The sequence below is a fragment of the Mus pahari genome, chromosome 15 (assembly GCF_900095145.1).
Source record: "Mus pahari chromosome 15, PAHARI_EIJ_v1.1, whole genome shotgun sequence".
Taxonomy (NCBI): Eukaryota; Metazoa; Chordata; class Mammalia; order Rodentia; family Muridae; genus Mus; species Mus pahari.
The window spans coordinates 56,772,811-56,789,579 of record NC_034604.1 but is presented as its reverse complement, the minus strand read 5'-3'; the positions used below and the strand labels follow the sequence as shown (position 1 = coordinate 56,789,579).

Here is a 16,769-nt window from a genome sequence, read left to right as displayed (position 1 = left end):
TTACCAATATCCTCACGGAGTCAGGGACTGTATAGCAAATATCTAACTAACTGCAGGTGAACCCTGATTGGTAACTTACTCTAATTACGTCGAATTGCAAAGCAATGCCTTCTGCATCTACCCCGCCTGACCCTGTGAGCAGCTCTTTTTGGATATGTTCATTATTCTTCGACTTCCCCAGGCAGCGGCCCTTATAGCCGTATGCTAGGACATAATGATTGTATTTTAAAAGGCGAACTAACATACGCTAACTCCCCAAGGGGACCTGGCTTCTACAGAGCAAAAACCACAGATGAAGACAGAGAAAATACTGTTGTTCTTATAAAAGATAACTAAAATATCGTAAAGAATGAAGAGAATGTTTCGCTGAAGAGGATGGACAAGCAAATAAACCTGACACCATTCACAGAGTCTTGGGTTTTATTTCCATAATTATCTTACTTCAGAAGCAATCATCTAATTTCCATTGATGACATATTAATATTTTATTCACCAAAAAGCTGAAAAAATATGATAATGCACAGATTCCATACACAAATACTATACTCTGCATATTTACAAATTCAATATATTAAATGTGCTCTGCTGGCTGCCTTCACTCACTACAGAACAGCACTAAACACTAGGAGATTCTGAGCACACCCATGCAGGCTTTCCTAGGGAGGGCGCTAGAGCGCTGCTTGCTGTAAAGACCACGGTTTCCATTTCTGACGAAGCTCACAAGAATGAAGACTTAATACAAGTAGAAAAATAAAATGTGCACATGAGGGACAAATGCTCCTGAGACATCACGCAGTATAACCTGACAGGGAAAAAATGAGCTCTGAATCCTGCATGCTGGTTCCTAATGGGTGTGGTGGGAGGTGGGCACTGCCTAAATACCCCTGCTGTTTAAAACCAAGTTCACTGTTGCTTCAGAGTGCACTGACAGCTGATGTTTTGTTTATGGTGGATACAAGTAAAACTGACCTTCCACATGGAAGTAAAGCTGACCCTCCACATGGTTTTATTGAATAACCTTGGCCATAACAGTCTAATGTAACTTCTGAGTACCATCAAATATATTTTAAAAGTCTGCTAATCTGCTTAAACAAGCACCAATATTTCTGGTTGGACTGAAAGGTAAACATAACATTGATCTTGGAAATACCAATTTCCTTTTTAAATAAAAATCTAGAAGACAGTTTTATTCATAATCTCAATGCAATTAAAGAGAATGAGCTGGTGACCAAAAGAACGGTGCAGGTAACTTAGGGGAAAGCATAAACCTTGTATTAGTGTTTTTTGTCAGACCTGCAACCTGCAACTTGCAAAGGGATTGTTCAGTGACACCCAGCCACTCAGAGGATGCAAGTCTGTAGGTGCATTCCCACAACACGGGGACCAGTACCGTAGCAATGCTTTTCCTAGGTCTCAGAAATCGAGCATGACTAAGTGTACTTTATTCCTGGTGGAACATGGTGACAGTCATATTCCGGTCAGCACACTCTCTAGCAGGCACTGCTGCTTGCAACTCCGTCAGTTCACGAAGCATGAATGGGCCTTAGCCATACTGGGCAAAAAGAGGAATGCTTCAAAACTAACTTTAGGAGATAGCCATGGGAGAACTGTGCGGTATGAAAGACTGGCAACCCAGTCCAAATGTATCTCTCAAAACCAGTTTTTTCCCTCTTGGGTAACTTTTTATTTTTTGCAGTATCTAGCATAACTCATGTTTAATTATTAACTCCGAACCAAAATACTCTGGAGGTAAGAAATGCATGCATACTAGACTGGCAGGAACATTACCTGTCATTCTAGATAAATATAAATCGTCTTACCTAGTCCTATTTTGGTCAAGAGCCCAGTAGGTTTGAACAGTCGTACTTTTTGTTCTTAAGAAAAAAGAAATAGCAACACTTTGGGGAGGGCTGAAGACATTTACAACAGCACTTTAATATGCTACCTTCCATATTTTATAGTCACACACAAGGGCTACTGAGCTAAAAATTATAAAGCTTTTGCCCAAAGCTTGTTTCTGAAAAGACTCAACAATTTGAATGTATCTAATATGATGACGGATAAATTTCCTTTTCACCTTGAGATAAGGCCCTACTCCATTGAAGTATGTTGTTTATTCTTATGTTTTATATCCCTAGAAAAAGAGTCTCTCATGTGTTTTTGTTCTGCTTCTTCATGGTCCACGGTGCCAGCAAGGCTCGGGTACAATGCAAGTGGACAGAGAGAATGGGAGGAGCTGACAGTGCCATTTCTAGGTCACTGAGTAGCACATCCAATCTGGGTCTGATACTCCACACGCATAAAAACAGCCTGTGAGGGAACAACCACGTTTCCGCTTGCTCTGTGACCATCAATGGTCACATCAGCAGAGTAAGGTGGGGCCATGCACTATCTCCACAGTCAGACATCTAATGATGAGTCTGGAGGAGCATCTGCTGAGGACCCGCTGTCTGCCTCTCTTTTTGGCATTGCTGACACTCTTAGTGGGGACATGCGTGGGCACCAAGTGACAGCATGGAAAGAACCAGACCAGTTTGACATTATTATTTTTTTTTACCAAAACCCCAGCACATTTAGAAGTGACATTAAATAAAATGCAAAGAAAATTATCTAACAATAAATTATAAGAACCCAAGAGAAAAGACTATAAGTGTACCTGTCTCCTGCTTTGCTTATGATATAATTTACCTAGAATTTGGTCTATAGATTTTAAAATCAATTATTAAAATATGACAGTGTTCTCTCCTTGCAATGGAAAGGGAAAAATGCTTCACAGGTATAGATACAACGGCTGGTTTGGGGAAATGGTAAACTGAAACTTCATAGATATTAACATTCAACATCAGAATTTCAGTGAAGCAGATGCCCACAAAATGAGTCCTAATTCCACAAAAATGGCGTGTCAGGATTCCTGTCTCCTCAACTCTGTAGGCAGGATACTAGCACAGGCCTCCTGAGTACTCATCTTCCTCCTCTTCAGCAGCTGTGCTGGCAGCACCATCAGGCTTGGCCTGGGGTGTCGCTGGGGACTTCTTCTTGATTCCTCCTCCTGGGACCACCAAGCTTAGGCCCAGCTTAGCGTACTGTCAACAATACAACAAGTTATGAAGGCTGGAAGAGTGGAATCCTGATACACAGCATCTTAGCATCAGTTAGCTAAAAATATGATGGGGGTTGGGGGTGGGGCTGGAAAGATGGCTCAGTGGCTAGAAGGCAGAGGCCCTAAGTTCAGTACCCAAGCCCAGAGTGACTCACAACCCCTGAACTCCAGCCCCAGAAGACCCCACTCTCCTCTGACTTCCATGTGGTACACATGCATTCAGGCAAACAGTCATAACACAGAAATAAAAATAAAGCTTTCATAGAAAGAGAGATGTGCGTGCACACAAGGCCAGCAAGATGGCTCAGTGGGTAAAAGTGCTTGCCACACTAGCTTGCCAACCTGAATTCAATCCCCAGAACCCATGGAAGGATGGAAGGAAAAGCAACTCCACAAGCGGTCCTATCTCCACATGTACTGCGACACCTGAAGTATGCAGAGTCACACATACAAGTTTTAAACGACCAAACCTAACCATCCATCCTCAGGAGAGAGATACCCTGGCATCACATGATGTGGTCTGCTGACAGTTACGATGCATCAATTATGTACCTAACTTGGGACCTGGAGATACTATGGACATATTCAATTAGCAATGCTTCTAGGGGTTATGAAGAAATCCACGTGCTGAGTAAATGATGGAGTGTAAACTAGGGACAAATTAAAAAATATACACAGACTTTGGAGTCGGGAGGGAGGAGAACTTAGTAAAGGCCTGATTTCCAAGCAGGAGGAATCCACACTGTTACGCTGGGCATGGGCTGTGGAAATGGCTAAGTTGGTCAAGTCTCTGCTATACAACCTAAGAGATCTGAACCCAATCCCAGCAGCACTTAAAATGCAAATGTAGTGACAGAAGACTATACTTCCAGCATGTGGGTGCGGGGGGGGGGGGCAGCGACTGGAGGGTCCCCAAGGCCTGACAGCTAGCCAGCCAGCCAGCTCACTAAATCAGTGAGCTCCAAGTTCAGACCATGTTCTTAAGCAAGGTGAACAGCAACACTGAGGAAGATACTGTATATACTAGGAAACACACACACACACACACACACACACACACACACACACACTCTTTCAAAGGCATACAAAAAGTCATGTGAAAACACAGGTATAGAGACAGAAACCTTACAAATCCATAGGGGAATTACTTCAAGAGAAAGAAAGCTAACCCCAAAGGCCTACTTACATCATTGTCCATGTATTTGAAAAGGGGCGAGTTGCAGACCTCGGATACTTGGTCTTGGTCTTGCTGGTCATAGCCCTCCAGGAGCTGTTCCAGCGCTGCGCAGTCTTCACTGCCATTAAACCCTGGTATGCTAAGGCAAGCACAAACCACACTTCAGTTCTTCCTTAGGACTCGCCAGAGCCAACTGCCCCCAGCAAAGATCGGCAGACATCATGATTGGTACAGGGGTTGCTGCTGGTAACCAGTGGGCAGGGACCAAGGATGCCACTAGGAACCCTATAGTGCCCAAGGCACTCACACAGTTACAAATTACCAGTCCTCATTAATGACCCCATAGAAATGCCTCACTCTGATTTGCAACACACCACACAGCAATTCCCTTTTGTTGTTGTCAGTTAAACTGCAAGATGACAAAGTAACTAATCACTCAGAGACCCTGCAGAAGACATCTTGTAACCCTGGTACTGTGGCTGCTGAGGTGCGCCTGAGTGGGAGCTGGAGTTGGGGCTCTCTTCTAAGTGCTTGCTCAGCACACACAAGAGTGAAGGGTCTTTCCTCAGCATTTCAGGAAACCAAAGGTAAGACCCAACAACAAAACATCACACAACCCTGCAATGGTAGTCTTACCTCTTGGAAGATCTGGAAGTTTCATGGCTAAAACCAAAATCTGTCCAAGTAGCGATGCTAATTCAACAGACAGGGATGTCAACATTGCCAGTGAGAACAGCCGGCCCTTACCTGTAGCTCTCCCTGACGCACCTCTCTGCAGCCACGTAGTCATTTCTGTGTAGATGAACTAAGACCTGAGCAATTGTCTTCTGAAACGAGAGGGAAGGCTGTGATGTAAACCGATGCCTATTTTTATAGTCACCTTCCTGGAGTATTGAAACAAATGGCATTTAACATCAGAGCACTGGCTCATACTTGAGAAACATATACAGTTCTACAGTAACTTCTAAAGGACACCTGGGAGGACACACCCTAGAATACTATGTCAGATATAATTGGTGCACAGAGAACACAGGGATTTGGGGAGCCTGAAGGTGGGGCAGGCCTGAGCCTGTCTGCTCTAACCAGAAACAGCTGATGCTGGTGTTACTGGCCTGACGAATGATAATCTTTTAAACTTCAAAGCCTGAGAATGCAGCCAGTGTAAGTTTACAGAATTTCCTTCAAATACCTTCAAGGAATGTTAAGAGGGAATAAAAGCAGGGAAGAGCTTGACTCTGTGAGTCCAGCTTGGGATGTTGAGACATCAGGAAAGGACAGAAGAGGAAACTCTGGACACAGAGACAATAGCACTGCTTAGAGGGTCAAGGACAGCATGGGTGGATATGAGCCTACTGGGAACACAGCTCTTCAGAAGGTGGTTTATTTTGTTGGTGATGTTTTCGTTGTGTATATTACTTTTTCTCAGTGATATATGGTTCTTGAGAGAGGTCCTAACTGCGCAGCCCAGGCGGGCCTCACACTCACAGTCCTGTCCTAGCAGGACTAAGACTACAGACAAATGCTGCCACATCTTCTGTTGCAATCTTTGGTCTGTTGCAAAATTTCAGACAGGTTCAGAGATTTTGTGGTTTCAGTCTTACTGTAATTCTCAGAATAGTCACTCCTACCTTGGTCTGTCCCAGGCACACACATGGGGATTCCCTTCTCCCAAGTGCCCCTCCTCCCTGGCATTTGTTCCTGTTCTCTTGGTTCTCTAGGGCTGCAGCTCAGAGACCAGAACTCAACCTAAGCCAAGTGTGAGGGGGAGGGAGAGGGGAGAGGGAGAGGGGGAAGAGGTTCTCTCCCCCGTTCCTCCAGTTTCAGGGAGGAGGTCTCCTTCGGAATGCTTGTCACAGTCTCTCCTGCCTACTGCCATGACTAGGGGCATCTCTTGGTGTAAGGGACAAGAGAAAACAGAAACTCCCAGGAATGCAGGCTCCCTCGCTGATGGCTTCTCCAAGCATTTAGCGCCCTCTACAGGTCACTCATGTTAATTCACTGCCCAGAGTTTGAGGGAATTATCTTTGTTTTTGTTGAGTACTATTACTGTAAGAAAGGTAGGCTAGGTCCGACATGGTCAGAAACAAAACCATAAATTACTATTTTATAAAAGCAGAAGACTATACCCATAGAATCTTAGCTTAAATATTTATACTAATGTGTAAAATTATCTAAAGTAAAGCCAAACTAGGTATTTTAAAAGAATACCTTATAACAAGTTGGGTAGTTCTCAATTTCCTTATAAATATTTTTTTCTTTCTGAATAGACAGTGCAGCTTCATCAAACCTAAAGACAAGAAAGAAATGTCAGCAGGACAGGAGTGAAGCCCTCAGCCGAAGTCTTCGATGTGCTGCCCTGTGTCACAGGACTTGAGAGGACAGGAGTGTGCCAACTGCTTCACAACAGTGCTGCCACTGGCTCTGCTCATCAGGCTTCTCTCAAATGCCTGATCCCGCCAAGGCATCGCATCAGAGTAAAGGAAGTGAAGCGCAAAAGGAGTGTCTACATTTGGTAGAATACCATTCATGAAGGCATTCCTTTTTTTTTTTTTTTTTTTTTTTTTTTTTTNTGGTTTTTCGAGACAGGGTTTCTCTGGGTAGCCCTGGCTGTCCTGGAACTCACTCTGTAGACCAGGCTGGCCTCGAACTCAGAAATCCACCTGCCTTTGCCTCCCAAGTGCTGGGATTAAAGGCATGCGCCACCACGCCCGGCTTCATGAAGGCATTCCTAACGACCTCAACAAATGGCTCTGCAGAACTGCATCACCCCAGGCTTCTGTCTGTCCGTCCATGGCAACGAAGCACCAGGTGCCCAACCACTCTGCTGTGGACCCTCACCCTCTTGGCTCCATTGCAGCCCTTTTGTAGCTTTGAACTCAACATCCACCTTATCTACCCTCTTACATTCATTCCTGGTCCATTTAATGGCAGGATGAATAAAAAAGAAAAAGACCATGCATCCAAACACTCCATTCCCCCATCCCTTTTCCTTCCATCATCTTTCTGCCGCATCCAAGAAACAGACCTCACCATTAAGAATAGATGTCACCTTAGGGACCAAAGGACCAAAGAATGAAGCAGTATAGCCATTTTAATTACCTGACAAAATATACTTCCAATCAAAACTGGTAAGAAGAAAAGAGATAGGGAAGGACACTACATACTAGTCAGAGGGAAAACCCAACAGCATATTACAATCCTAAACACTTAATACACAAACCATACGGGCACCCAAGTTCATAAAAGAAATACTACTATAGCTAGAAATCACAGATAGACCCTTACACACCCTTACACAATGACAGTGGGTGATGTCAGTACCCAGCTCTCACCATAGACATGCTATCCACATAAAATCTGAGCAGGAGCCCTGTACCTAGAGAACGGCATGAATTGAATGGACCGAGCAGACATCTATAGAACATTCTACCTACACTTAAAAGAGTTAACTTTCTTCTCAGTAGCTCATGGAATGTTCTCCAAAAACTGACCACATTTTAGGACACACAGAAAATCTCAACAGATAGAAGAAAACTGAAACAATATCCTACATATCTGACCATCATGGATTAAAGTTCTATATCAATAACAATAGAAAAGTGAAAAGCATATAATCTCATGGAAACTGAATAAAAACTGGGTCAAGACAGAAATCAAGAAAAAAAAAAAAAAGAAAAACTTTTAAGGACTGAATGAAAGTGAAAACACATCATACCCAAATCTATGGACACAATGAAGACAGTTCTAAGGGGCAAGTTCATATTACTAAATACAAATACCTACATCAAAAGACTAGAGATGACATATTAGTAACTTAATGATCATCTGATAGCTCTAGGAAAACAAGACATAATACCTCAAAAAATAGACAGGAAGAAATAAAATTCAGGGTTGAAATCAATGAAATACAAACAACAAAAATACCAAGAAAAACAATCAATGCAATGAAGAGTTGGTTCTTTGAGAAAAATCAACAAGACTAACAAATCATTAGCCAAACGAGCCAAGACAGAAACAGACAATCAAAGTGAACAAAATTAGGCATGAAAAGGACAACATCACAACAATACTATTCAGGAAACTCAGAGAATCATGAGGATATACTCAAAATTTTCTATTACACCAAACTGGGAATGCTGAAAGAAACGGATGAATGCATCATACATGTGACCTACCCAAGTTAAATCGAGATGACAGAAGGGGCTTTAGAAGCAGTAATTAAGAAATTTCTCTATAGAGCTACCTCCAGCAGGAAGACAAGGCATAAAATGAGGGATGGGGTTGGCATCCCAGTCACAACTCTGACCCATATTGTTCCTGTCTGAAAGAATTACAGGGATGGAAATGGAGAGGAACCGGAGGAAAAGAAGGTCCAGCCACAGGCCCAAAGAGAGATCCAGCTCAAGGGGAGGTCCCAAGGCCTGACACTATTACTGAGGCTATGGAGCGCTCACAAAAAGGGACCTAACATGACTGCCCTCCAAAAGACCCAACAAGCAGCTGAAAGAGTCAGATGCAGATAGTTGCACCCAACCAATGGACAGAAGCAGCTGACCCCTGTTGTTGAATTAGGGAAAGGCTAAAAGAACATGAGGAGAAGGGCAATCCTGTAGGAGGACCAGCAGTCTCAATTAATCTGGAGCCCAGAGATCTCTCAAACACTGGATCACCAAACAGGCCACACACACCAGCTGATATGAGGTCCCCAACACACATACAGCAGAGGATTCAGGACTGTCCGGTCTGTGTTCATTCAGAGATGATGCACCTAACCCTCAAGAGACTGGAGGCCCCAGGGAGTTTAGAGGTCAGGTGGTGTGGGGGGTGAGGACATCCACGTGGAGACAGGAGGTTGGGGAGGAGGTAAGGGATGTGGAGCAATAGGAGGGTGGATGGAGGGAGGGGCTGGGGGGATAAAATATGGAGTGTAAAATAAGTACATAAATAAATTAATTAAAAAAAGATATTTCCCAACTAAAAATATCCCAGTGCCAGTTGGATTCAACAAAAAATTCTATAAGACCTTCAAAGAACTAATGCCAATATGTGTCAAATTATTTCACAAAATAGAAACTAAAGGAACATTTCTTAGTTCTTTTTATGAAGCCATTTTTACCCAGATACTCAAACCACACAAAGGACATCAACCCCAAAAGAAAGTTATAGACTTTTGACTACAGATGCCAAAGTTCTCAATAAAATACTTGCAAACTGAATCCAAGAACATATGAAAAAGATTATCCTCAAAGGTCAAGTTGGCTTCATCCCAAAGATGCAGGGATGGCTCAACATACAGATCGATAAATGTAATCCACCATATAAGCAAGTAGAAAGACAAAAACTGTATGATCATCTCATTAGATGAAGAAAAGGCCTGCCACAAAATCCAATATCCCTTCATAATAAAAGTCCTAGAGCACAGAGATACAATGGACACACCTCAATAAAGATAACTTACAACAAGGCTTTAACTAAAGAAACTCAAAGCATTTCTACTACAGTCAGGAACAAAACAAAGTTGTCCAATTTCTCCATACATATTTAATATAATACTTGCAATCTTAGCTAGAACAGGGGATACAAATAGGAAAGAAGTCAAAGTATGTTTATCTGCAGATGATAAGACAGTGTGCATAAACCACCCAAAAACTCCACTAGGAATCTTCAACAGGAGATAACTGTTTTCTAACACATAAATGTATATATACAAATGATAAATATACTGAGCAAGAAATAAGGGAAACAAAATCTTTCAACACACACACACACACACACACACACACACACACAATCTTGGGGCAACTGTAACCAAGCAAGTGAAAGATTTGTATAGTAAAAACCTTAAGATATTGAAGGAAGAAACTTAAGAAGACACCAGAAGATAGAAAGGCCTCCCATGCTCATGTACCAGTAAGATTAATTTTATGAAAATAGCTGTCCTACCAAAAGCAATCAACAGATTCCATGAAATCCCCATCAAAATTCTAACACAATTCTTCAGAGAAATTCAAAGAACCATTTGTAACTTTGCATGGAAACACAATAAACACAGGACAGCTAAAAACCACCCTGAATAGTAAAAGTACGCTGGAGTTATCACCATTGCCAATCTCTAACTGCAGATTTTCTGTAATCAAAATAGCATGGCATTGGCATAAAAACAGACATGATGATTAATGGAATCAAATCAAAGACCCAGACATAAGTCCACACACCTATGAATATATGATCCATAGAAATCAAAACTACACACTCGAAAAGACCGCATCGTCAATGAATGGTCCTGGTCACACTGGATGGCTGCATGTAGAAGACTGCAAGGAACGAGTGTTCACTGTTTCTGAACTAAGTTTGTGTTGCGTTTTCCTTCACAAGGTAGCTTGTTCAGGTTCAAGAGAGAAAGGTACAGCAAAGCGTGGGTTTGCCAGATGTGCACCACAAAGGCCGTGAGGGGATTTGAAACATGGGGCTGAAGTGGTAGCAACCTGCCAGTGAGAACCTAGCAAGCTGGGTGGAGACATTTCGGGAGCTCTGGGCCAGAGAGTCTCCAAGAGTTTGTAAAAACAGGTTGGCCATTGCCTGCCAGAGTGTGGCCAGCCAGGCCGCTGGGACGAGAGTGAACGGCCTAAGTGTGGGAAAGTGCAGGTCTTTTTATTAGTTCCCAGCACAGGTTCCCAGCACTGAGAGGGGTCAGTGGGTCTGGGTTCCTACCCCTAACCAAGAAGCTATCTGCAACAGGCACCCACTGGTAAAGGGAAAATCAGTTTTCTCCCTGGCATGCCACTGGGTCTATCAACTATGCTCCATGCTCCAGGGCAGGTCCCAGGCTCAGTAGTTTTGTTCCATTTTGGCTTTGTTTATTTTTATATTAGTTTGGTTTTTTTTTGGTTTTTTTTTTTTAATGAAAGGAAGAATAAGAGAAAAATAAAGACAGTAGTTAAAGAGGTAGAGAGGTTCTAGGAGTAGCTGAAACAGAGGAAAATGATCAAGATATATTGAATAAACACTTAAAATAATATATATATATATTTTAATATATATATTTTTATATATATTAAAAATCACATTTAATGATATAATTCAAGTATCACAAGCTGTTGTTTGTGGGTACTTAGGATGTTTTTGTGACTTATTCTGAGAGAAAACCACAACATTAGGCAATGATAGGTGAAGATGACTCACTGTTCTTTCATGATAGAAAAGCAGGTTTTAATTTCATGGCCTACTCCTTAGAAGATCATTTTTCCCACTGGTTGTCCAAGTGTAGACAAATAGCTATATCCAAGATTATTTACAAGTTCAAATGTAGACTCAAAACACATGGATCCACAGACATACTGCTCCCAAGCCATACCTCCGCCCTCGTACCAGCAGTCTGGAGGCCTTTCCTAGGAGTTCAACTGCCTGTCGGAGGCGCTCCTCATTCTGGAGGAACCAAAGAAAAGGGAATATCAGTATAGCTAACGTGGAACTCTTACATCCCACAACAACTGCACAAAGCAATGGTCGTGGATGGTAGCACCATAGCTTCTAGCCCATTCGCTAACCTCTAGAGCAGTGGCTCTCACCCGTCCTAATGCTGTGACTCTTTAATACAGTTTCTCAGGTTGTGGTGACCCCCAACCACAAAATATTTTCATTACTACTTCTTAATTGTAATTTTGCTACTGTTATAAATGAACTGTGACATAAATATCTATATTCTTTGATGGACTCACATGACTTCTGTCAAAGGGTTGTTAGACCCCTGAAGGTGTAATAACTAGCAAGTTGAGAACCACTGCCCCCAACCCCCCAAAAAAGAAGGAATAGAGTTAGGCTGTGGATACAGAAAACCTTAAGACGCATCCACTACATACGTCTGTTCCCATATATTATGGATAAAAATATTCTGAGTAATTAAAGAAACAAGGAAAAGTCTAACTTACTTCAAACACATTCGCAGTCTGCTGATACAACTGTACAGCCTTCTCTGGATCTATATTTTCTATGAGCCTGAATCAGACAGAGAACACAGCTTGTGTGAGAATTAAGAAACCCGTTTCTCAAGGACCTTACCAAAGCAAAGAGGAACCCCGTGCAAAGCCAGTGCACCCAACGACTGCTGTGTGCGCTCACTTTCCAGCCCGCTCCAGGGCCATGGCTGCTGTATCTGGGGTGCCATTCTCCAGGTACATCATGCTGGCTTTCTCGATCAGCTGCACGGCCTCAGGCAGTTTCTGCATCTCCTACAGGAAAAGCATGCGGCACAGGGCAGAAAACGTCTCAACTTAGGAAACTGGAAATTCAGTAATTTTACCCACACGCATTAATTTTTGAGACAGGGTCTTACATTAGTTCAAGATCACTTGGGACTCACTAGAAAAAACTAGCCTGGCACTCAGAGCAATCCTCCTGCCTTAGCCTCTAGTCACGAGCCACCATGACCCAGCTTACCTCACTTTTATAATACTATCAAAAACATTGAATGGCAACAAACGTATTGAGATGACTTCACAGTTATATCATAAGTGTGAGGCTAATTTAACAACAAAATGTTTCTAAATCACATGATTTCACAAAAGTTCTGCTTCATAGCTTCCTTAAAAAAATTACCATAAGCTGCAGTTAACAGCAGGCTTCAGACTCCAGTTACAAAAATAAGCTAGGGCCAAGCCAGAGCTGTCCCTGTAAAGGATGTCCCCTCCTAGAGCTAGCCGCATCTCTCCACTGCCTGTGTCTGATCTGTGTCACTCACCTTGCCTACTCCCTGATGTTCTGACTTAACGGGAACGTGAAGATCTCTTCTGGGATGATTACAACCAACAGAGTAAATTCTGTGTCTCACTAGCCCTACGTGAGTCTCAGGATCCTGGGGTCCTAGATTCTCCAAATCGAAAACTAAAGCAATTTTAATGAAAGACCTGAAAAGGGAAGCCACTGGCGAGCTAGCTGCAAGGGTGCAGGGTCTGTCATCTACAGGGCCCACTCTTACACACAAAGGTCAGTGCCCCACCCAGCTGAGAATATGTTAGCTTGTTTCTAATAAACTGACAGCCTCACTTCTACCAATGCCAAAACATTTTAAAAAATGTTTAGTTATGGAGACAAGGTATAGACTAAAGCTACTACATAAAGTTACTATGTTTATCACATGGGATGAAATACCCCTCAACCTTAGCAGAAAAGAAGAAAAGAATTTAAAAAAATAACAAAATGAAATGAAATAAAACAAAAAAAAAACAAAGTCCAATCAAAGAACCCAAGGGCTTGAACAGTAGACCCTGAAAGGTATTTGAGAGAACAGACAGGATAAAGCTAACAAATCTACCTCTTTTTGTAAGTCACCTACTTACTTACTAAATAGACAGCACACCTTTAATAAGACAGTGGGGAGGGAAAAGAACAGGACATACAGCAGAAGAGAGTAGGTGTCACCTGAGATCTAGACCTAAAAGTCAACAGCTAAAAGCCCAGCACACGTGTGCTTGCGATCTCGGCTCTAGGGGCTAGAGCTGGATGCAGACCAGGAACTCTTGGTCAGCCAGTCTAGTCCAATCAGCAAGCAGCAGACCAGAGACTGTCTCAAAAAAACAAGGTGGATGGCCCTCTTGGTCAGCCTCGGGCTGAGCTCTGGCTTACACAGCAGCCATACACATGTGTGAATGCACACACACACACACACACACACACACACACACACACACACCATCTCACTACAACTACATCAAGATAGTAACCCCTAACCTGCTATTAAGAAGCATAAATGTGGCATATCAGTCAAAATGTTTCATTATTCCACTGAAAAGGAATGCGGTAGAGCAGCATTAGCTTGTTTGTAACTCTACTGACTCCAGCCTGATATTTATAAAACCAAAAATAACGGTAACGTGAATTTTCCTTTCCATAACCAACAAGTAATTTAAACAGACATATCATTATAAATGTTTACCACATCCAGATGCCCTCAGGTTCAGATGCAGGAAACCTCACACAGATCCCCTCAGCAGCAGCCTCTGTGCTGGCTGCAGGTCCCAGCCTTGCTCTTCCCAGCTCCCTACATCTCACATGGAGCTTTCAATACTCCCTCCTAACTGCAGCCCCAGGATGCTCACTGTGGTCCAGTCACTGGTACCCTGGGCAGGATGCCTCAACCTTGCCTCACATCCACTCCCACAGCCCTCGCCCACCCCCCCCCACCCCCGCTCTACATGGTGGAGGAACCTGTCAACTGCAACATGAACTCCACCTTGACAGCCCACTTATTCACTTTACCTCTGCAGCTGCTTGGATACAGTATTACTAACCTTCAGCATCATGCCAGCTTGCTCATAAGCTCTGCAAAGAGAACACAAGTTCCCTGATGAGACAGACCTTCGTGAGGGAAGAGGGAGAAACCTTCTGGTAAAGATGGCAGGCAGGGAAGTGACCAACAGAAGGGACATCAAGTACAATGTGCCACTCCAGGCCCACACTGCTACAGTGTAGTTTCATGCTTTTATTTTATTTATTTACTGTTTAGCAATGATACCTTAGGAGCACCCAACAGTGAATTGATTTTACTTAGCAAAATAAACTCTGTCTCAGGAAGGTTAGAGAGAAACAGAAGTCTAAGTTTTAAGATAAATCAAACTCTATGAGAGGAGAAAGCTCCCTTCTGTCCCACAGGCACTGAACAACCATCAGTACAGGGAAAAAGTGACTTCCAAGTCACCTATGTTTTCACAAGCAAAATACTATGCAGAATTTAATTTAAAACTCTTTCTTATAATTAGGAGACATGTGGCCTTTAAAGTTCAGCTGACGATGAAAGCAAATGAAAATAGTTATTTTAATTAAATTTATAAATTTAATAATTTATATATTAAAGTGAGTATTTAAAAATGCATAGCTTGAGCAAAAATTCTCAGGCTAGAGTAAAATCCCAACTTTTAAACCATCTGCAAACACATAAGAAGGGCGAAATATACTTACTTGGCAGCATGAAAAAGACTGAATGGACATGACGATGTCAGCATTAAGGAAAGAAGTCAACAGTCTCTGGAGCTCACCTTCTAAAGACAGTTAACTGTGTCACTGGTCCTTCTGCTTTCGAAGGACAGAGCCGTGACACCTCAGTGCTGCTGACGGCTCCTACAGCCGAGACACTGAACCACGCTGTGCAGCACTTTAAACTGCTGTCCAGCAACAGGACAAAGGACATGACTACCCAGCCTCTGACTTGCATGTGAGATAAAACGGTCATTTATAAATGAGAGCCTTTAAGATACACCAAGAACATGTCTTTCTAGAATGCTTATAAATCTTCAAATCCCTAAGCAAGGCTAATTTATTTATTTTTTCCAAAACAGTTTATGCATTTCCAATAGCTAGCTATACTTTCTCTTTCTTTTTCGGCATAGGTCTGGAGACCTCCCTCACTTCATCTCAAGTCAAATCCCTGTCAACCCAGAAGCAAACAGATAAGCATGGCTGTTCATACCAAATGTGCTCAGGGTCCCTCACTGAATATTCCCTTGGCTTTAAAGCACATGCACTGTTATCCTTCTTTAACTGAAAAGCACTTTCCTTCAAACACAAAGTTTTAACAGGAAAAAGGTGTTCTCACAATGTCCTAGTTGTTCCATTTCTTTTTCAAGCTAAAAAAGATACGCCCTGTTATTTTCATGGGCAACAGCTTCCCGTAGGCAGGCATCTTTTGCTTGCTCAAATTGTTTGGCATTTTTAAAAGCAACAGCTGAAACAGAAAAAGAAAAAAAAAATAGACTTTCTATTTCCATCATTAACAGCTCTAAGATGAATCAGTACCGAAATCAGCATTCTGTGTAAGACATTACAAAATACATTGATTTCAGATAGGGGGTTTCATAATGGCATGGAATATTACTTTTACCTAAAGCAAATTGCAATCTTTCTAAGTACACTTGTAAAAGCCTGTGAAAGTTTTATGATTTTTAGCATCACATTGGTGCAGCTTCCGTTGAACACCAAGAGCTCCTTCTAGCACCTGCTCCCAAACAGCAGGGGTCTCTGGTCACCCAAGGAAGAGCCGTATTCCCGAGCTTCTTCCTGTCCAGCTCTCTGCACCACTGACAAACGAAGCCCAACTGACACACACTAGCCTTGTAATAAATCTCCCCTCTGGGCAATCTCTAAGCACCAAGTCATTTTTGACACAAAGCTTCTCTATTTAGTTATCTACACTGTTCAAAGAGCTAACCTACACTGCAGGCTGGTTTACAAGGAGGGCTCACAGGGGTCAAACAACCAGGATGGCTCGAGAGAAAATAGTAACATTTGGAAAATCTACCAAAGGTGGATTATGAAAAAGTAGAACCCATACTCATTTAAGAAGAAGGTTGTCCAGAGGCAGGCGGATTTCTGAGTTAGAGGTCAGCCTGGTCTACAAAGTGAGTTCCAAGACAGTCAGGGCTATACAGAGAAACCCTGTCTCGAAAAATAAAAGAGGGCTGGTGAGATGGCTCAGTGGGTAAGAGCACCCGACTGCTCTTC

General features: G+C 42.5%; 1 protein-coding gene across 2 annotated transcripts in view; it reads right to left on the bottom strand.

The window, feature by feature from the left end:
- Positions 1–402: 402 nt before the first annotated feature.
- Positions 403–16,769, bottom strand: part of Napg (NSF attachment protein gamma) — a 20,697-nt gene continuing 4,330 nt past the window's right edge. Inside the window, exons 3-12 of one of the 2 annotated variants that reach the window (XM_021214557.1) lie at positions 15,909–15,993; positions 15,231–15,248; positions 14,564–14,594; positions 12,396–12,505; positions 12,206–12,272; positions 11,632–11,702; positions 6,486–6,564; positions 5,025–5,104; positions 4,287–4,416; positions 403–3,083 (exon numbers count right to left, since the gene is read on the bottom strand). In XM_021214557.1, the coding sequence (XP_021070216.1) occupies positions 2,940–3,083; positions 4,287–4,416; positions 5,025–5,104; positions 6,486–6,564; positions 11,632–11,702; positions 12,206–12,272; positions 12,396–12,505; positions 14,564–14,594; positions 15,231–15,248; positions 15,909–15,993 (815 nt within the window). In that variant the 3' untranslated portion in view covers positions 403–2,939. The remainder of the gene's footprint in view (positions 3,084–4,286; positions 4,417–5,024; positions 5,105–6,485; positions 6,565–11,631; positions 11,703–12,205; positions 12,273–12,395; positions 12,506–14,563; positions 14,595–15,230; positions 15,249–15,908; positions 15,994–16,769) is intronic. The other variant, XM_029547145.1, reaches the window with a different exon arrangement.